General features: G+C 65.5%; 1 protein-coding gene across 2 annotated transcripts in view; it reads left to right on the top strand.

Moving 5' to 3' along the window:
• The window catches only part of pde11a (phosphodiesterase 11a), a 706,589-nt gene that overhangs the window by 486,439 nt on the left and 200,565 nt on the right, over positions 1 to 19,585 (top strand). For both annotated transcript variants that reach the window (XM_072477086.1, XM_072477077.1), the window contains one exon: positions 16,164 to 16,273. In XM_072477086.1, coding sequence (XP_072333187.1) covers positions 16,164 to 16,273 — 110 coding nt within the window. The remainder of the gene's footprint in view (positions 1 to 16,163; positions 16,274 to 19,585) is intronic.

Here is a 19,585-nt window from a genome sequence, read left to right as displayed (position 1 = left end):
GAGGAGGATGGGGTCCGTGCCGGGGAGGAGGATGGGGGGGGTCCGTGCCGAGGAGGGGGATGGGGGGATGGGGGGACAGGGTCCGTGCCGGGGAGGAGGACGGGGTCCGTGCCGGGGAGGAGGATGGGGGGGGTCCGTGCCGGGTAGGAGGATGGGGGGTCCGTGCCAGGGAGGAGGATGGGGGGGTCCGTGCCGGGGAGGAGGATGGAGTCCGTGCCGGGGAGGGGGATGGGGGGGTCTGTGTCGGGGAGGAGGATGGGGGGGTCCGTGCCGGGGAGGAGGATGGGGGGTCCGTGCCGGGGAGGAGGATGGGGGGGTCCGTGCCGGGGAGGGGGATGGGGGGACGGGGTCCGTGCCGTGGAGGAGGACGGGGTCCGTGCCGGGGAGGAGGATGGGGGGGTCCATGCCGGGGAGGGGGATGGGGGGGTCCGTGCCGGGGAGGGGGATTGGGGGGTTCATGCCGGGGAGGGGGATGGGGGGGTCCGTGCTGGGGAGGGGATGGGGGGTCCGTGCCGGGGAGGAGGATGGGGGGGTCCGTGCCGGGGAGGGGGATGGGGGGTCCGTGCCGGGGAGGAGGATGGGGCCCGTGCCGGGGAGGGGGATGGGGGGACGGGGTCCGTGCTGGGGAGGAGGATGGTGTCCGTGCCGGGGAGGAGGATGGGGGGGTCCGTGCCGAGGAGGGGGATGGGGGGGACGGGGTCCGTGCCGGGGAGGTGGATTGGGGTCCGTGCCGGGGAGGAGGATGGGGGGGTCCGTGCCGGGGAGGGGGATGGGGGGGTCCGTGCCTGGGAGGTGGATGGGGTCCGTGCCGGGGAGGAGGATAGGGGGGTCCGTGCCGGAGATGCAGATGGGGGGGTCCGTGCCGGGGAGGAGGATGGGGTCCATGCCGGGGAGGAGTATGGGCGGGTTGTGCAGGGGAGGGGGATGGGGGGGTCCGTGCCGGGGAGGGGGATGGGGGGACGGGGTCCGTGCCGGGGAGGAGGATGGGGTTCGTGCCGGGGAGGAGGATGGGGGGTCCGTGCCGGGGAGGGTGATGGGGGTGTCCGTGTCGGGGAGGGGGATAGGGGGTCCGTGCCGGGGAGGGGGATGGGTGGGTCCTTGCCGGGGAGGAGGATGGGGTCCGTGCCGGGGAGGGGGATGGGGGGGTCCGTGCCGGGGAGGGGGATGGGGGGACGGGGTCCGAGCCGGGGAGGAGGATGGGGGGTCCGTGCTGGGGAGGAGGATGGGGGGTCCGTGCCGGGGAGGGGGATGGGGGGGTCCGTGCCGGGGAGGGGGATGGGTGGGTCCTTGCCGGGGAGGAGGATGGGGTCCGTGCCGGGGAGGGGGATGGGGATGGGGGGGTCCGTGCCGGGGAGGGGGATGGGGGGACGGGGTCCGTGCCGGGGAGGAGGATGGGGTCCGTGCCGGGGAGGAGGATGGGGGTCCGTGCCGGGGAGGGGGATGGTGGGACGGGGTCCGTGCCGGGGAGGAGGATGGGGTCCGTGCCGGGGAGGGGGATCGGGTCCGTGCCGGGGAGGAGGGTGGGGTCCGTGCCGGGGAGGGGGATGGTGGGTCTGTGCCGGGGAGGGTGATGGGGGGGTCCGTGCCGGGGAGGAGGATGGGGTCCATGCCGGGGAGGAGTTTGGGCGGGTTGTGCCGGGGAGGGGGATGGGGGGGTCCGTGCCGGGGAGGGGGATGGGGGGGGTCCGTGCCGGGGAGGAGGATGGGGTCCATGCCGGGAGGAGTATGGGCGGTTGTGCCGGGGAGGGGGATGGGGGGGTCCGTGCCTGGGAGGTGGATGGGGGGGTCCGTGCCGGGGAGGGGGACGGGGGGACTGGGTCCGTGCCGGGGAGGAGGATGGGGTCCGTGCCGGGGAGGAGGATAGGGGGGTCCGTGCCGGAGAGGGAGATAGGGGGGTCCGTGCCGGGGTGGAGGATGGGGTCCATGCCGGGGAGAAGTATGGGCGGGTTCTGCCGGGGAGGGGGATGGGGGGTCCGTGCCGGGGAGGGGGATGGGGGGACGGGGTCCGTGCCGGGGAGGAGGATGGGGTTCGTGCCGGGGAGGAGGATGGGGGGCCCGTGCCGGGGAGGGTGATGGGGGTGTCCGTGCCGGGGAGGGGGATAGGGGGACCGTGCCGGGGAGGGGGATGGGTGGGTCCTTGCCGGGGAGGAGGATGGGGTCCGTGCCGGGGAGGGGGATGGGGGGTCCGTGCCGGGGAGGGGGATGGGGGGATGGGGTCCGTGCCGGGGAGGAGGATGGGGGGTCCGTGCCGATGAGGGGGATGGGCGGGTCCGTGCCGGGGAGGGGGATGGGTGGGTCCTTCCCGGGGAGGAGGATGGGGTCCGTGCCGGGGAGGGGGATGGGGGGTCCGTGCCGGGGAGGGGGATGGGGGGGACGGTGTCCGTGCCGGGAGGAGGATGGGGTCCGTGCCGGGGAGGAGGATAGGGGGGTCCGTGCCGGAGAGGGAGATGGGGTGTCCGTGCCGGGGAGGAGGATGGGCGGGTCCGTGCCGGGGAGGGGGATAGGGGGGTCCGTGCCGGGGAGGGGGATGGGGGGACGGGGTCCGTGCCGGGGAGGAGGATGGGGTTCGTGCCGGGGAGGAGGATGGGGGATCCGTGCCGGGGAGGGTGATGGGGGTGTCCGTGCCGGGGAGGGGGATAGGGGGTCCGTGCCGGGGAGGGGGATGGGTGGGTCCTTGCCGGGGAGGGGGATAGGGGGTCCGTGCCGGGGAGGGGGATGGGTGGGTCCTTGCCGGGGAGGAGGGTGGGGTCCGTGCCGGGGAGGGGGATGGGGGGGTCCGTGCCGGGGAGGGGGATGGGGGGACGGGGTCCGTGCCGGGGAGGAGGATGGGGGGTCCGTGCCGGGGAGGAGGATGGGGGTTCCGTGCCGGGGAGGGGGATGGGGGGGTCCGTGCCGGGGAGGGGGATGGGTGGGTCCTTGCCGGGGAGGAGGATGGGGTCCGTGCCAGGGAGGGGGATGGGGATGGGGGGGTCCGTGCCGGGGAGGGGGATGGTGAGTCCGTGCCGGGGAGGGGGATGGTGAGTCCGTGCCGGGGAGGGTGATGGGGGTGTCCGTGCCGGGGAGGGGGATAGGGGGTCCGTGCCGGGGAGGGGGATGGATGGGTCCTTGCCGGGGTGGAGGATGGGGTCCGTGCCGGGGAGGAGGATGGGGTGTCCGTGCCGGGGAGGGGGATGGGTGGGTCCTTGCCGGGGAGGAGGATGGGGTCCGTGCCGGGGAGGAGGATGGGGTGTCCGTGCCGGGGAGGGGGATGGGGGGGTCCATGCCGGGGAGGGGGATAGGGGGGTCCGTGCCGGGGAGGGGGATGGGGGGACGGGGTCCGTGCCGGGGAGGAGGATGGGGTTCGTGCCGGGGAGGAGGATGGGGGATCCGTGCCGGGGAGGGTGATGGGGGTGTCCGTGCCGGGGAGGGGGATAGGGGGTCCGTGCCGGTGAGGGGGATGGGTGGGTCCTTGCCGGGGAGGGGGATAGGGGGTCCGTGCCGGGGAGGGGGATGGGTGGGTCCTTGCCGGGGAGGAGGGTGGGGTCCGTGCCGGGGAGGGGGATGGGGGGGTCCGTGCCGGGGAGGGGGATGGGGGGACGGGGTCCGTGCCGGGGAGGAGGATGGGGGGTCCGTGCCGGGGAGGAGGATGGGGGTTCCGTGCCGGGGAGGGGGATGGGGGGGTCCGTGCCGGGGAGGGGGATGGGTGGGTCCTTGCCGGGGAGGAGGATGGGGTCCGTGCCAGGGAGGGGGATGGGGATGGGGGGGTCCGTGCCGGGGAGGGGGATGGTGAGTCCGTGCCGGGGAGGGTGATGGGGGTGTCCGTGCCGGGGAGGGGGATAGGGGGTCCGTGCCGGGGAGGGGGATGGGTGGGTCCTTGCCGGGGTGGAGGATGGGGTCCGTGCCGGGGAGGAGGATGGGGTGTCCGTGCCGGGGAGGGGGATGGGTGGGTCCTTGCCGGGGAGGAGGATGGGGTCCGTGCCGGGGAGGAGGATGGGGTGTCCGTGCCGGGGAGGGGGATGGGGGGGTCCATGCCGGGGAGGGGGATGGGTGGATCCTTGCCGGGGAGGAGGATGGGGTCCGTGCCGGGGAGGGGGATGGGGATGGGGGGGTCCGTGCCGTGGAGGGGGATGGGGGGACGGGTTCCGTGCCGGGGAGGAGGATGGGGTCCGTGCCGGGGAGGAGGATGGGGGGTCCGTGCCGGGGAGGGGGATGGTGGGACGGGGTCCGTGCCGGGGAGGAGGATGGGGTCCGTGCCGGGGAGGGGGATGGGGTCCGTGCCGGGGAGGAGGGTGGGGTACGTGCCGGGGAGGGGGATGGTGGGTCCGTGCCGGGGAGGGTGATGGGGGTGTCCGTGCCGATGAGGGGGATAGGGGGTCTGTGCCGGGGAGGGGGGGTGGGTGGGTCCTTGCCGGGGAGGAGGATGGGGTATGTGCCGGGGAGGAGGATGGGGGGTCCGTGCCGGGGAGGAGGATGGGGGGTCCGTGCCGGGGAGGGGGATGGGGGGGTCCGTGCCGGGGAGGGGGATGGGTGGGGCCTTGCCGGGGAGGAGGATGGGGTCCGTGCCGGGGAGGGGGATGGGGGGGTCCGTGCCGGGGAGGGGGATGGGGATGGGGATGGGGGGGTCCGTGCCGGGGAGGGGGATGGGGGGACGGGGTCCGTGCCGGGGAGGAGGATGGGGTCCGTGCCGGGGAGGAGGATGGGGGGTCCGTGCCGGGGAGGGGGATGGTGGGACGGGGTCCGTGCCGGGGAGGAGGATGGGGTCTGTGCCGGGGAGGGGGATGGGGTCCGTGCCGGGGAGGAGGGTGGGGTCCGTGCCGGGGAGGGGGATGGTGGGTCCGTGCCGGGGAGGGGGGATGGGTGGGCCCTTGCCAGGGAGGAGGATGGGGTCCGCGCCGGGGAGGGGGATGGGGGGGTCCGTGCCGGGGAGGGGGATGGGGGAGAGGGTCCGTGCCAGGATGGAGGATGGGGTCCGTGCCGGGGAGGAGGATGGGGGGTCTGTGTCGGGAGGGGGATGGGGGGACGGGGTCCGTGCTGGGGAGGAGGATGGGGTCTGTCCCGGGGAGGAGGATGGGGGGGTCCGTGCTGGGGAGGAGAATGGGGGGTCCGTGCCGGGGAGGGGGATGGTAGGACGGGGTCCGTGCCGGGGAGGAGGATGGGGTCCGTGCCGGGGAGGGGGATGGGGTCCGTGCCGGGGAGGGGTATGGGGGGGTCCGTGCCGGGGAGGAGTGGGGGGGTCCGTGACGGGGAGGAGGATGGGTGGTCCGTGCCAGGGAGGAGGATGGGGGGGTCCGTGCCGGGGAGGAGGATGGGGTCCGTGCCGGGGATGGGGATGGGGGGGTCCGTGCCGGGGAGGAGGATGGGGGGGTCCGTGCCAGGGAGAAGGATGGGGGGTCCGTGCCGGGGAGGAGGATGGGGGTACGGGGTCCGTGCCGGGGAGGAGGACGGGGTCCGTGCCAGGGAGGAGGATGGGGTCCGTGCCGGGGAGGAGGATGGGGGGGTCCGTGCCGGGGAGGGGGATGGGGGTGTCCGTGCCGGGGAGGGGGATGGGGGGGCGGGGTCCGTGCCGGGGAGGAGGATGGGGTCCGTGCCGGGGAGGAGGATGGGGGGGTCCGTGCCGGGGAGGGGGATGGGGGGGTCCGTGCCAGGGAGGAGGATGGGGGGGCTCGTGCCGGGGAGGGGGATGGGGGGGTCCGTGCCGGGGAGGAGGATGGGGCCCGTGCCGGGGAGGGGGTGGGGGGACGGGGTCCGTGCCGGGGAGGAGGATGGGGTCCGTGCCGGGGAGGAGGATGGGGGGTTCCGTGCCGAGGAGGGGGATGGGGGGATGGGGGGACAGGGTCCGTGCCGGGGAGGAGGACGGGGTCCGTGCCGGGGAGGAGGATGGGGGGGGTCCGTGCCGGGGAGGAGGATGGGGGGTCCGTGCCAGGGAGGAGGATGGGGGGGTCCGTGCCGGGGAGGAGGATGGAGTCCGTGCCGGGGAGGGGGATGGGGGGGTCTGTGTCGGGGAGGAGGATGGGGGGGTCCGTGCCGGGGAGGAGGATGGGGGGGTCCGTGCCGGGGAGGGGGATGGGGGGATCCGTGCTGGGGAGGGGGATGGGGGGTCCGTGCCGGGGAGGGGGATGGGGGGACGGGGTCCGTGCCGTGGAGGAGGACGGGGTCCGTGCCGGGGAGGAGGATGGGGGGGTCCGTGCCGGGGAGGGGGATGGGGGGGGTCCGTGCCGGGGAGGGGGATTGGGGGGTTCATGCCGGGGAGGGGGATGGGGGGGTCCGTGCCGGGGAGGGGATGGGGGGTCCGTGCCGGGGAGGAGGATGGGGGGGTCCGTGCCGGGGAGGGTCCGTGCCGGGGAGGAGGATGGGGCCCGTGCCGGGGAGGGGGATGGGGGGACGGGGTCCGTGCTGGGGAGGAGGATGGTGTCCGTGCCGGGGAGGAGGATGGGGGGGTCCGTGCCGAGGAGGGGGATGGGGGGACGGGTCCGTGCCGGGGAGGAGGACGGGGTCCGTGCCGGGGAGGTGGATTGGGGTCCGTGCCGGGGAGCAGGATGGGGGGGTCCGTGCCGGGGAGGGGGTTGGGGGGGTCCGTGCCTGGGAGGTGGATGGGGTCCGTGCCGGGGAGGAGGATGGGGGGTCCGTGCCGGGGAGGAGGATAGGGGGGTCCGTGCCGGAGATGGAGATGGGGGGGTCCGTGCCGGGGAGGAGGATGGGGTCCATGCCGGGGAGGAGTATGGGCGGGTTGTGCAGGGGAGGGGGATGGGGGGGTCCGTGCCGGGGAGGGGGATGGGGGGACGGGGTCCGTGCCGGGGAGGAGGATGGGGTTCGTGCCGGGGAGGAGGATGGGGGGTCCGTGCCGGGGAGGGTGATGGGGGTGTCCGTGTCGGGGAGGGGGATAGGGGGTCCGTGCCGGGGAGGGGGATGGGTGGGTCCTTGCCGGGGAGGAGGATGGGGTCCGTGCTGGGGAGGGGGATGGGGGGGTCCGTGCTGGGGAGGGGGATGGGGGGGTCCGTGCCGGGGAGGGGGATGGGGGGACGGGGTGCGTGCCGGGGAGGAGGATGGGGGGTCCGTGCCGCGGAGGAGGATGGGGGGTCCGTGCTGGGGAGGGGGATGGGGGGGTCACTGCCGGGGAGGGGGATGGGTGGGTCCTTGCCGGGGAGGAGGATGGGGTCCGTGCTGGGGAGGGGGATGGGGATGGGGGGGTCCGTGCCGGGGAGGGGGATGGGGGGACGGGGTCCGTGCCGGGGAGGAGGATGGAGTCCGTGCCGGGGAGGAGGATGGGGGGTCCGTGCCGGGGAGGGGGATGGGGTCCGTGCCGGGGAGCGGGATCGGGTCCGTGCCGGGGAGGGGGATGGTGGGTCCGTGCCGGGGAGGGTGATGGCGGGGTCCATGCCGGGGAGGAGTTTGGGCGGGTTGTGCCGGGGAGGGGGATGGGGGGGTCCGTGCCGGGGAGGAGGATGGGGTCCATGCCGGGGAGGAGTATGGGCGGGTTGTGCCGGGGAGGGGGACGGGGGGGTCCGTGCCTGGGAGGTGGATGGGGGGGTCCGTGCCGGGGAGGGGGACGGGGGGACAGGGTCCGTGCCGGGGAGGAGGAGGGGGTCCGTGCCGGGGAGGAGGATAGGTTGGTCCGTGCCGGAGAGGGAGATAGGGGGGTCCGTGCCGGGGTGGAGGATGGGGTCCATGCCGGGGAGGAGTATGGGCGGGTTGTGCCGGGGAGGGGGATGGGGGGTCCGTGCCGGGGAGGGGGATGGGGGGACGGGGTCCGTGCCGGGGAGGAGGATGGGGTTCGTGCCGGGGAGGAGGATGGGGGGGCCCGTGCCGGGGAGGGTGATGGGGGTGTCCGTGCCGGGGAGGGGGATAGGGGGTCCGTGCCGGGGAGTGGGATGGGTGGGTCCTTGCCGGGGAGGAGGATGGGGTCCGTGCCGGGGAGGGGGATGGGGGGGTCCGTGCCGGGGAGGGGGATGGGGGGATGGGGTCCGTGCCGGGGAGGAGGATGGGGGTCCGTGCCGGGGAGGGGGATGGGCGGGTCCGTGCCGGGGAGGGGGATGGGTGGGTCCTTGCCGGGGAGGAGGATGGGGTCCGTGCCGGGGAGGGGGATGGGGTCCGTGCCGGGGAGGGGGATGGGGGGTCCGTGCCGGGGAGGGGGATGGGGGGACGGGGTCCGTGCCGGGAGGAGGATGGGGTCCGTGCCGGGGAGGAGGATAGGGGGGTCCGTGCCGGAGAGGGAGATGGGGTGTCCGTGCCGGGGAGGAGGATGGGCGGGTCCGTGCCGGGGAGGGGGATAGGGGGGTCCGTGCCGGGGAGGGGGATGGGGGGACGGGGTCCGTGCCGGGGAGGAGGATGGGGTTCGTGCCGGGGAGGAGGATGGGGGGTCCGTGCCGGGGAGGGGGATAGGGGGTCCGTGCCGGGGAGGGGGATGGGTGGGTCCTTGCCGGGGAGGAGGATGGGGTCCGTGCCGGGGAGGGGGATGGGGGGACGAGTTCCGTGCCGGGGAGGTGGATGGGGGGTCCGTGCCGGGGAGGAGGATGGGGGGTCCGTGCCGGGGAGGGGGATGGGGGGGTCCGTGCCGGGGAGGGGGATGGGTGGGTCCTTGCCGGGGAGGGGGATGGGGATGGGGGGCTCCGTGCCGGGGAGGGGGATGGGGGGACGGGGTCCGTGCCGGGGAGGAGGATGGGGGGCCCGTGCCGGGGAGGGGGATGGTGGGTCCGTGCCGGGGAGGGTGATGGGGGTGTCCGTGCCGGGGAGGGGGATAGGGGGTCCGTGCCGGGGAGGGTGATGGGTGGGTCCTTGCCGGGGAGGAGGATGGGGTCCGTGCCTGGGAGGAGGATGGGGGGTCCGTGCCGGGGTGGGGGATGGTGGGACGGGGTCCGTGCCGGGGAGGAGGATGGGGTCCGTGCCGGGGAGGGGGATGGGGTCCGTGCCGGGGAGGAGGGTGGGGTACGTGCCGGGGAGGGGGATGGGTGGATCCTTGCCGGGGAGGAGGATGGGGTCCGTGCCGGGGAGGGGGATGGGGATGGGGGGGTCCGTGCCGTGGAGGGGGATGGGAGGACGGGGTCCGTGCCGGGGAGGAGGATGGGGTCCGTGCCGGGGAGGAGGATGGGGGGTCCGTGCCGGGGTGGGGGATGGTGGGACGGGGTCCGTGCCGGGGAGGAGGATGGGGTCCGTGCCGGGGAGGGGGATGGGGTCCGTGCCGGGGAGGAGGGTGGGGTACGTGCCGGGGAGGGGGATGGTGGGTCCATGCCGGGGAGGGTGATGGGGGTGTCCGTGCCGGGGAGGGGGATAGGGGGTCCGTGCCGGGGAGGGGGATGGGTGGGTCCTTGCCGGGGAGGAGGATGGGGTCCGTGCCGGGGAGGAGGATGGGGGGTCCGTGCTGGGGAGGGGGATGGGGGGGTCCGTGTCGGGGAGGAGGATGGGGGGTCCGTGCCGGGGAGGAGGATGGGGGTCCGTGCCGGGGAGGGGGATGGGGGGGTCCGTGCCGGGGAGGGGGATGGGTGGGTCCTTGCCGGGGAGGAGGATGGGGTCCGTGCTGGGGAGGGGGATGGGGGGGTCCGTGCCGGGGAGGGGGATGGGGATGGGGCGGTCCGTGCCGGGGAGGGGGATGGGGGGACGGGGTCCGTGCCGGGGAGGAGGATCGGGTCCGTGCCGGGGAGGAGGATGGGGGGTCCGTGCCGGGGAGGGGGATGGTGGGACGGGGTCCGTGCCGGGGAGGAGGATGGGCTCTGTGCCGGGGAGGGGGATGGGGTCCGTGCCGGGGAGGAGGATGGGGGGTCTGTGTCGGGGAGGGGGATGGCGGGACGGGGTCCGTGCTGGGGAGGAGGATGGGGTCTGTCCCGGGGAGGAGGATGGGGGGGTCCGTGCTGGGGAGGAGAATGGGGGGTCCGTGCCGGGGAGGGGGATGGTGGGATGGGGTCCGTGCCGGGGAGGAGGGTGGGGTCCGTGCCCGGGAGGGGGATGGGTGAGTCCTTGCCAGGGAGGAGGATGGGGTCCGTGCCGGGGAGGGGGATGGTGGGTCCGTGCCGGGGAGGGGGGATGGGTGAGTCCTTGCCAGGGAGGAGGATGGGGTCCGCGCCGGGGAGGGGGATGGGGGGGTCTGTGCCGGGGAGGGGGATGGGGGAGGGGGTCCGTGCCGGGATGGAGGATTGGGTCCGTGCCGGGGAGAAGGATGGGGGGTCTGGCCGGGGATGGGGGGACGGGGTCCGTGCTGGGGAGGAGGATGGGGTCTGTCCCGGGGAGGAGGATGGGGGGGTCCGTGCTGGGGAGGGGGATGGGGGGGGTCCGTGCCGTGGAGGGGGGGTGCGAGGGCAAGTGTGTTGGTCCACCTGGCCAGGTGCCAGCCTCCAATAATTGGACCCATGCGGTCCATGCCACCTGGCTGGGTGGAGGAGGGGGTATGGGCAATGATGACATGTCGTCGTTCTCCCCCCCCCCCCCAACCAGGCCATCATGTTTTCCGATCAGCCAGCGATGTTGGCCGCCATGGCGGCAGCCGCTAGTGTCTATGTTGCCCTGGATGAGGAGGAGGAGGAGGAGCGTGCTAGAGAGGTGGTGCAGGCTGCCGCAGAGGGGCAGGCGGCAGCCGCCCAGGCTGGAGGGACACCTGACCGACAGGGGGAGGAGGGGGTGGAGGACGTCGCGGCCCCACGGCAATGGAGGCACCCGAGGGCGCCCCATGTGTACCGGCCCCGGCAGTCATACCAGGACCTCACGGACCGGGAATGCAGGAGGAGACTCCGGATGAGGCGTGAAACCGTGGCACACATCTGCCACCTGCTGGCACACCTGTCACCGCGTGGCACTGGCGGGGGACACCGTCTCCCCGTGTCTGTCAAGGTTACGGTGGCCCTGAACTTTTATGCAACGGGGTCATTCCAGGCACCGAGTGGGGACCTGTCCGGCATATGGCAGACATCGGTGCACCGGTGCATGCGGGCAGTGACAGATGCCCTATATGCCATGGCGCACCGCTACATCCGCTTCCCTGTGGACCGGGCCAGCCAAGATGCCCGGGCCGTGGGCTTCTCTGCCGTGGCCGGGTTCCCCATGGTCCAGGGCGCGATTGATGGGATGCACGTCGCCGTGCGGCCACCTGCAGATAACACAGCCGTGTTCACCAATAGGAAGGGGACCTATTCGATGAACATACAGGTTGTCTGCGACCACCGCGTGATGATCTTGCACGTCTGCGTCCGTTACCCGGGCAATGTCCACGACTCATACGTGTTGTCGCGGTCATCCATCACCGGCATGTACGAGGGACGCCATCACCGGCTGAGAGGCTGGTTGCTGGGCGGCAGGGGCTACCCATTGCGATCGTGGCTGATGACGCCTGTACGGAGGCCACGCAATGAGGCGGAGAACCGCTACAATGATGCCCATGTAGCGACAAGGGGAGTGATAGAGAGGTGCTTTGGCGTGCTGAAGATGCGTTTCAGGTGCCTGGACCTCTCTGGGGGCGCCCTCCAGTATCGGTCAGATAGGGTCGGCCACATCATTGTGGTGTGCTGCGTCCTGCACAACATAACAAAGCAGAGGGGCGATGTGCCGCAGGCAGAGGAGGGCGGAGTGGAGGAGCAGCAGGAAGAGGCGCAGTCCTCCCCAGATGAGGGGGATGGGGGCAATGGTCAGGGCAAACGGGCTAGACACAGGCGGGTGGCTGTCCACCGTTACCGGCTGGCCCAGCGGGCACGGGACAGGCTGATAGCCGCCCACTTCACTGACTAGATGGGCGTGGGAATCGGGTAGTGTGGCCACAGACCGCACACCATGGCAACAGCCGACCACCCACACCCCCCACCCATCCACCCACCCAGCACCCTCAACCCCCTCCCCAACCCCACCCACCCCACTCGCATGCACACCACCCCCCCCATTGCCGATCCACCTGCGGCACAATGGCCGGGCTCACACAGTTGCCGGTGGACGCGTGTCTATTGCAGGCCATGGAGGATGATGACAACCCGCCCTGCGATGAGCTCCTGGCTCCACATCATTGGACTATGTCTGACCCATGGCCACAGTATCAACATCCACCCAGACCATCCCTGCATGCGGCTGTGACACTGCAGCGCACGGTCCCGTCCTCTGCCCGGGGAGATGTTGATGGCGGCCCAGGGGGAAGGGGGCAGACTCACCTGGGGCTGAGGTAAGACCACCCCTCACACACACACACTTGCGCTCAACGTACATGACACCCCCGCACGCTTTGGGCAGAGCACAAAGGCAGCTTCTGTAGGTGTAACATTGACTTTAATAACCAAAGGAGTTCATGCACGTGCCCTAGCCCCTAAAACTCATCTGTGCCCTGCACCCGTGCCAACTTATTCAGTGTCTAATTGTTTGGCCTTACGGGCCCTTTGACTACGTCTACGTGGTTCCCCAGACGGTACAGCAGAACTGGAGGTGGACTCCTGTGATTCCTGCCCTCTGACACGGGATCCCTTTGGCAGCCGTTTCCTGGGGCGTCCTGGCCTAGATGGGCCAGGCTGCGGCCCGGGCGACTGGGATGGCAAGCTGCCAGCCTGTCCTGCCCGTTGCCCACCCGATGCACCTGGGACGGAAGGGGGGGAGTCCGAGGTGTCGCGGTGTACCGGGACCTCCCCTACAGGGGGACCCGGGACGGACCACAGCACCTCCTCCTCCCTCGGGGTGCCCGATGGCCCCCAGGCCTCTACATGGGTGGGGGATGCGAACGGACTGGCCATCCGACGCCCCCCCGACATCTGGCGCTGCCAGTCCTGGAGGCCCGTGCTGGTATCGACAGGGGTCTGCAGGTTTGCAGCCATGGAGCTCAGGGGATTGGCAAACCCTGTCTGTGACAGTGCGACGCCGGCTCGCACATGGCCAATGGCGCCGATGCCCTCAGCGATGGCCTGCAGAGACGGGGCCATGGCCTGCTGAGACTGGGCCATGGCGTTGAGCGCCTCTGCCATCTGGCGCTGGCACTGGCTCATGGCCTCCTGTGAGAGGCAGCCATGTCCTGGGCCACAGACGCCACCTGCACGAAAAGCCCCAGGCCTCGCAAACCGTTCCCCATGTCTGACACCGTCGCACCCATTGCCTCCACCGCGGACGCCACCCGTGCGGTGTCGGCCTGGGTGGCACGCATGACCGGCACCACTCCCAGCTCCTGGACGCGGGTGGACTCCTCCACCTGCGACTGCAGCCGCCGCAAGCCGGCCGTCACCCTCTTCACTCGTCTCCGGGTCGGTGGTTGCATTGGATCTATGGGTGGGTGTGGTAACTCCAGGAACCCGGGATCCATCTGGGCGGCAGATGTTCGCTTGGGCTGGGCTGCCCTCCGACCGCCCGGCCCCTCTGCTGCTCCTACCTCCCCCTGCTGTACCGGGATGGCTGTGTTGTGCGCACCAGTGAGTGTACCAGACGCCTCATCACTAAAGTGCCCAACCGAGGTGAGTGTTTCTGCGATGGTGGAGGGTGTTGGTGACAGCAGTGGCGTTGTGTCGTGCTCTTCGTCCCACTCTGAGTCCATGGCACTTTGGGGTGGGGGTTCGTCTCCACCCATCCACTCTGAGTCACTGTCCGGTATTTCGTCTTCCTGGGTAGTGCTGTCCCGGGTAGGGGTGTCCTGGGTAGTGGTGTCCTGGGTAGTGGTGACCTGGCTCGGCTGTGACGGGGGCCTGTGGCTGCCCCTCTCGTCGCTGGGTGGCACACGCCTGCATCGTCGCACCCGCACGAGACGGGGGCGTCGTCTCCCTGTTGCTCCAGGTCTCTCCGTCTCCCGTGGTCTCCAAGGGACATCCTGCGGGCATCGCATGCCGGAGGGTCCGGGTCTCCCGTGGTGTGCGAGGGGCATCCTGCGGGCGTCGCATGCCGGAGGGTCCGGGTCTCTCCGTCTCCCGTGGCCTCCGAGGGGCATCCTGCGGGCGGTCTGCAGCTGCGGGGATGGGTGCCTGGACGTTTGCTCCTGCGATACACAATGAAGCATGCATGGTTAGACATCAGGCAGTGATCAGGTGATATGGGGGAGGGGGGATATAGGGGAGGGGGTATATGGGGACGGGCTATCGTTGGCTCACTTGCTAGTACGCCCCCGATCTCTGCATCAGCAACCTCCCGGTCCTCAGGTCCGCCAGCCAGTATCAGGGCCCTTTCCTTGTGTTCGGTCAGTGGCCTCTCATCAGCGGGGCCTCCTCCAGTCCTCCCATGCTCCCTATTATTGTGTGCGCGCTTCTCCTGTGGGGGGTGGTGGCAGGGGTAAAAGGCAACAGTGTTAGACAGGTATATGAATGCACACCATCGGTTGCGCGTGCATTGCAGAGGTTAAGGTTAGGGCTGGATTCACTTGGGGATATGGGGGATATGGTGGAGGGGGGGATATGGGGGATATGGGGGAGGGGTGATATGGGGGGATATGGGGGAGGGGGGATATGGGGGATATGGGGAAGGGGTTATATGGGGAGGGGGATATGGGGGAGGGGGGTTATGGGAGACGGGGGATATGGGGGAGGGGGGATATGGGGGATATGGGGATATGGGGAGGGGGATATGGGGAGGGGGATATGGGGAGGGGGATATGGGGTAGGGGGATATGGGGGAGGGGGGATATGGGGAGGGGGGATATGGGGAGGGGGGATATGGGGAGGGGGGATATGGGGGATATGGGGAGCGGGATATGGGGGAGGGGGATATGGGGAGGGGGATATGGGGAGGGGGATATGGGGGAGGGGGATGGGGGGATATGGGGGAGGGGGGATATGGGGGGATATGGGGAGGGGGATATGGGGAGGGGGGATATGGGTGAGGGGGGATATGGATATCGGGCGGGGGGGAGGCTCACCCTGGCTGCTCTGACCAGGTCGTTCACCTTCTTGTGGCACTGGGTGCCTGTCCGTGGTGTCAAGGCCACAGCGGTGACGGCCTCTGCCACCTCCCTCCACAGACGCCGGCTGTGGCGTGGGGCAACTCTGCGCCCGTGCCCGGGATACAGGGCCTCCCTCCTCTGCTCCACTGCGTCCAGGAGCGCCTCCACATCCCGTGACTGGAACCTCGGGGTTGAGCGGCGGCCAGCCATCCAGTCGGGTGTTCCGGTCGGGTGTTCCGGTCAGGTGGGGGGGAGCAGCGCGGCCTTATGAGCCGTCACGCCGTGCGGCGTGTATGACGCTGCACGGCGTGAACCACGTGAGCAAGCGCGGATCCTGTCACATTGCTGCTAGCCCATTTCGGGCCGGAGACTTCGCGACGTTTTTGGCGGCATGATGCAGATCGGATTTGTGCCGTTTTTTGCGCCGATCGGCGGACTTTGCGCCGATAACGGAGAATTTCGCCCCTCGTTCTTGACTAGTTAAAATAATTTCAAGATAAAGATAACTGGAATAAATATACAACAAACTACTAACACTAACTATCCTTGAGCTACTCCAAAATACATCTATCTACCAACACAACGTACTCCCAACTCCCCCAGGCACAGCGTCACATGGTTGGTCTACACTGCCGCCTGCTGGTTGGAGGTTGTGTGCATTAATGTATACAAGACCTCTTAATCATATCATCACACTTACCTGGTCTGGCCTACATGTGACTCCAGACCCATAGCAATGTGGTTGACTATTAAATGGCCTAAAAAGCCAGTCAGTTCAAGGGCAATTAGGGATGAGGAATAAATGCTAGCTACACCACATCCCATGAATGAATGTTTTGGGGATAATTTTGCTGCAGCTTCTCCTAAAATATTATTGTATTCTAATAATGTAAATAATATTCTGTATTATAGAATGCCAGCATTAAATAGTCCTCATGTGGAGCTGTTTCAACCCATGCCATTGCTCACAATTCTCCCTTTTACACAGATGTTTAAATGCAGAATCAAGATGGCTGACTATGCAAAATATGTGACTTCCATGTTGGTAATCCACTGGAACATCTTCAAACCTCAGCTTAATGCTATTGAGGGCATTCCTGTCAAGTACTTTCCATGTTAGATTTCTCTGCAGTTCTATCCTGTTTTTATAGTACCTCATATACAAATAAAACAAAGTGTTCAAAAAAAAAAGCCACGTAAATATGGAGCTGTGGGACAGTATCAACCAGTCTGTAAAATTAAGCTTATTGGATATGACTTTTCTTTCTGAAATCAAGCTTACTTGCTGTAAATATTTCTACCTTGCTCTCAGTCAACCCCAATGCCAAAAGCTATGGAGCCACCCAACATTGCCTGATGTATATTGTTGTTTTGCCAGACTGCAGATCTTCAAGAGCTTTTAACAGACACAGAAGTTCTCGCTCTCATGGTAGGCTGTCTGTGTCATGACTTGGACCACAGAGGCACTAACAATGCTTTCCAGGCAAAGTAAGTTCCAATGGTTGTGAACATATTGTTAACTCTTTTACCAATAATCATTTTTAACCAGCACATATCCAGCTCTGTCCATATCCGATGTACACAATGAAAATAATTTAAAAGTAATTTTGCTCTTTCTTTATTCAGTTTTGATTTTAGCCTTCTAAACTGATGTATTTTATTAACCAAACACTTATAGCTTCGGTTACAGAAACTGGCGATTTAGATGAGTGATTCGTGGCTAATTGGTTTAAAATATACACTACAAGGGAAGCAGATGTTATGAATACAAAATTAAAGCACATGCTGGAGATATTAAAATAAAAAGAGAAAGTGCTGGAAATACTCAGCGGGTCTGGCAGTACTTGTGGAGAGAGGAAGGCCGTAAACGCGTCAAGCTCAATATGACTTCTTCGGAACTCGTGCCTAATTTTTCCAACACTTTCTGTTTTTATTTCTAGTTTCCAAGCTACCTTCTGATAACCCACCAGGCACTGCAGTTTCTGAGATTAATTAATTTCAAAAGTTTATTTTTTACCCCCACCTCTCTATGAAAACTGCATCTCAATTTATTATTGTGCTAATAATTATTAACAATTACTGCATTTTATTTATAGAAATCATGGTCACCTCTCCTGTGTAAAATCCAGTAAGATGCAGTATAACTGAACTGACATCAGCAGCAATGAATAAATTCCAACATAAGTACCAACGACATAGGGAGGAAAAGGGGGTGTGGAGGTAATAAACAAGTTTAGGGAGTTAGGCTGGAAGTTAAAAGCCAGGACAGACAGAGTTGTCATCTCTGGTTTGTTGCTGGTGCCACGTGATAGCGAGGCTAGGAATAGGGAGAGAGTGCAGCTGAACACGTGGCTGCAGGAATGGTGTAGGAGGGAGGGCTTCAGGTATTTGGATAATTGGAGCGCATTCTGGGGAAGGTGGGACCTGTACAAGCAGGACGGGTTGCATCTGAACCAGAGGGGCACCAATATCCTGGGAGGGAGGTTTTCTAGTACCCTTCGGGAAGGTTTTAAACTAATTTGGCAGGGGAATTGGAACCGGATTTGTAGTCCAGCAACTAAGGTAGCCGATTTTCAGGACGCCAAAGCGTGTAATGAGGCAGTGGGGAAGGGAACACTGACAAAGGAGAGTACTTGCAGGCACAGAGATGGGTTTGAAGTGTGTATACTTCAACGCAAGAAGCATCAGGAATAAGGTGGGTGAACTTAAGGCATGGATCGGTACTTGGGACTACGATGTGGTGGCCATCACGGAAACTTGGATAGAAGAGGGGCAGAAATGGTTGTTGGAGGTCCCTGGTTATAGATGTTTCAATAAGATTAGGGAGGGTGGTAAAAGAGGTGGGGGGGGGGGGGGGTGGCATTGTTAATGAGAGATAGTATAACAGCTGCAGAAAGGCAGTTTGAGGAGTATCACCCTACTGAGGTAGTATGGGTTGAAGTCAGAAATAGGAAAGGAGCAGTCACCTTGTTAGGAGTTTTCTATTGGCCCGCCAATAGTAGCAGAGTTGTGGAGGAACAGTTGGGAAACAGATTTTAGAAAGGTGCAGAAGTCACAGGGTAGTAGTCATGGGTGACTTTAACTTCCCAAATATTGAGTGGAAACTCTTTAGATCAAATAGCTTGGATGGGGTGGTGTTTGTGCAGTGTGTCCAGGAAGCTTTTCTAACACAGTATGTAGATTGTCCGACCAGAGGAGGGGCAATATTGGATTTAGTACTGGGTAATGAACCAGGGCAAGTGATAGATTTGTTAGTGGGGGAGCATTTTGGAGATAGTGACCACAATTCTGTGACTTTCACTTTAGTAATGGAGAGGGATAGGTGTGTGCAACAGGGCAAGGTTTACAATTGGGGGAAGGGTAAATACGATGTTGTCAGACAAGAATTGAAGTGCATAAGTTGGGAACATAGGCTGTCAGGGAAGGACACAAGTGAAATGTGGAACTTGTTCAAGGAACAGGTACTACGTGTCCTTGATATGTATGTCCCTGTCAGGCAGGGAAGAGATGGTCGAGTGAGGGAACCATGGTTGACAAGAGAGGTTGAATGTCTTGTTAAGAGCAAAAAGGAGACTTATGTAAGGCTGAGGAAACAAGATTCAGACAGGGCATTGGAGGGATACAAGATAGCCAGGAGGGAACTGAAGAAAGGGATTAGGAGAGCTAAGAGAGGGCATGAACAATTTTTGGCGGGTAGGATCAAGGAAAACCCCAAGGCCTTTTACACATATGTGAGAAATATGAGAATGACTAGAGCGAGGGTAGGTCCGATCAAGGACAGTAGCAGGAGATTGTGTATTGAGTCTGAAGAGATAGGAGAGGTCTTGAATGAGTACTTTTCTTCTGTATTTACAAATGAGGGGGGTAATATTGTTCGGGAGGACAGTGTGAAACAGATTGGTAAGCTCGAGGAAATACTTGTTAGGAAGGAAGATGTGTTGGGCATTCTGAAAAACTTGAGGATAGACAAGTCCCCCGGGCCTGACGGGATATATCCAAGGATTCTATGGGAAGCAAGAGATGAAATTGCAGAGCTGTTGGCAATGATCTTTTCGTCCTCACTGTCAACAGGGGTTGTACCAGGGGATTGGAGAGTGGCGAATGTGGTGCCCCTGTTCAAAAAAGGGACTAGGGATAACCCTGGGAATTACAGGCCAGTTAGTCTTACTTCGGTGGTAGGCAAAGTAATGGAAAGGGTACTGAAGGATAGGATTTCTGAGCATCTGGAAAGACAGTGCTTCATTAGGGATAGTCAGCACGGATTTGTGAGGGGTAGGTCTTGCCTTACAAGTCTTATTGAATTCTTTGAGGAGGTGATTAAGCATGTGGATGAAGGTAAAGCAGTGGATATAGTGTACATGGATTTTAGTAAGGCATTTGATAAGGTTCCCCATGGTAGGCTTCTGCAGAAAGTAAGGAGGCATGGGATAGTGGGAAATTTGGCCAGTTGGATAACGAACTGGCTAACCGATAGAAGTCAGAGAGTGGTGGTGGATGGCAAATATTCAGCCTGGATCCCAGTTACCAGTGGCGTACCGCAGGGATCAGTTCTGGGTCCTCTGCTGTTTGTGATTTTCATTAATGACTTGGATGAGGGAGTTGAAGGGTGGGTCAGTAAATTTGCAGACGATACGAAGATTGGTGGAGTTGTGGATAGTAAGGAGGGCTGTTGTCGGCTGCAAAGAGACATAGATAGGATGCAGAGCTGGGCTGAGAAGTGGCAGATGGAGTTTAACCCAGAAAAGTGTGCGGTTGTCCATTTTGGAAGGACAAATATGAATGCGGAATACAGGGTTAACG

Source organism: Scyliorhinus torazame, chromosome 2, assembly GCF_047496885.1.
Source record: "Scyliorhinus torazame isolate Kashiwa2021f chromosome 2, sScyTor2.1, whole genome shotgun sequence".
NCBI lineage: Eukaryota > Metazoa > Chordata > Chondrichthyes > Carcharhiniformes > Scyliorhinidae > Scyliorhinus > Scyliorhinus torazame.
Note: the sequence above shows the minus strand (reverse complement) of the source record. Positions and strands in the feature narration are given on the sequence as shown.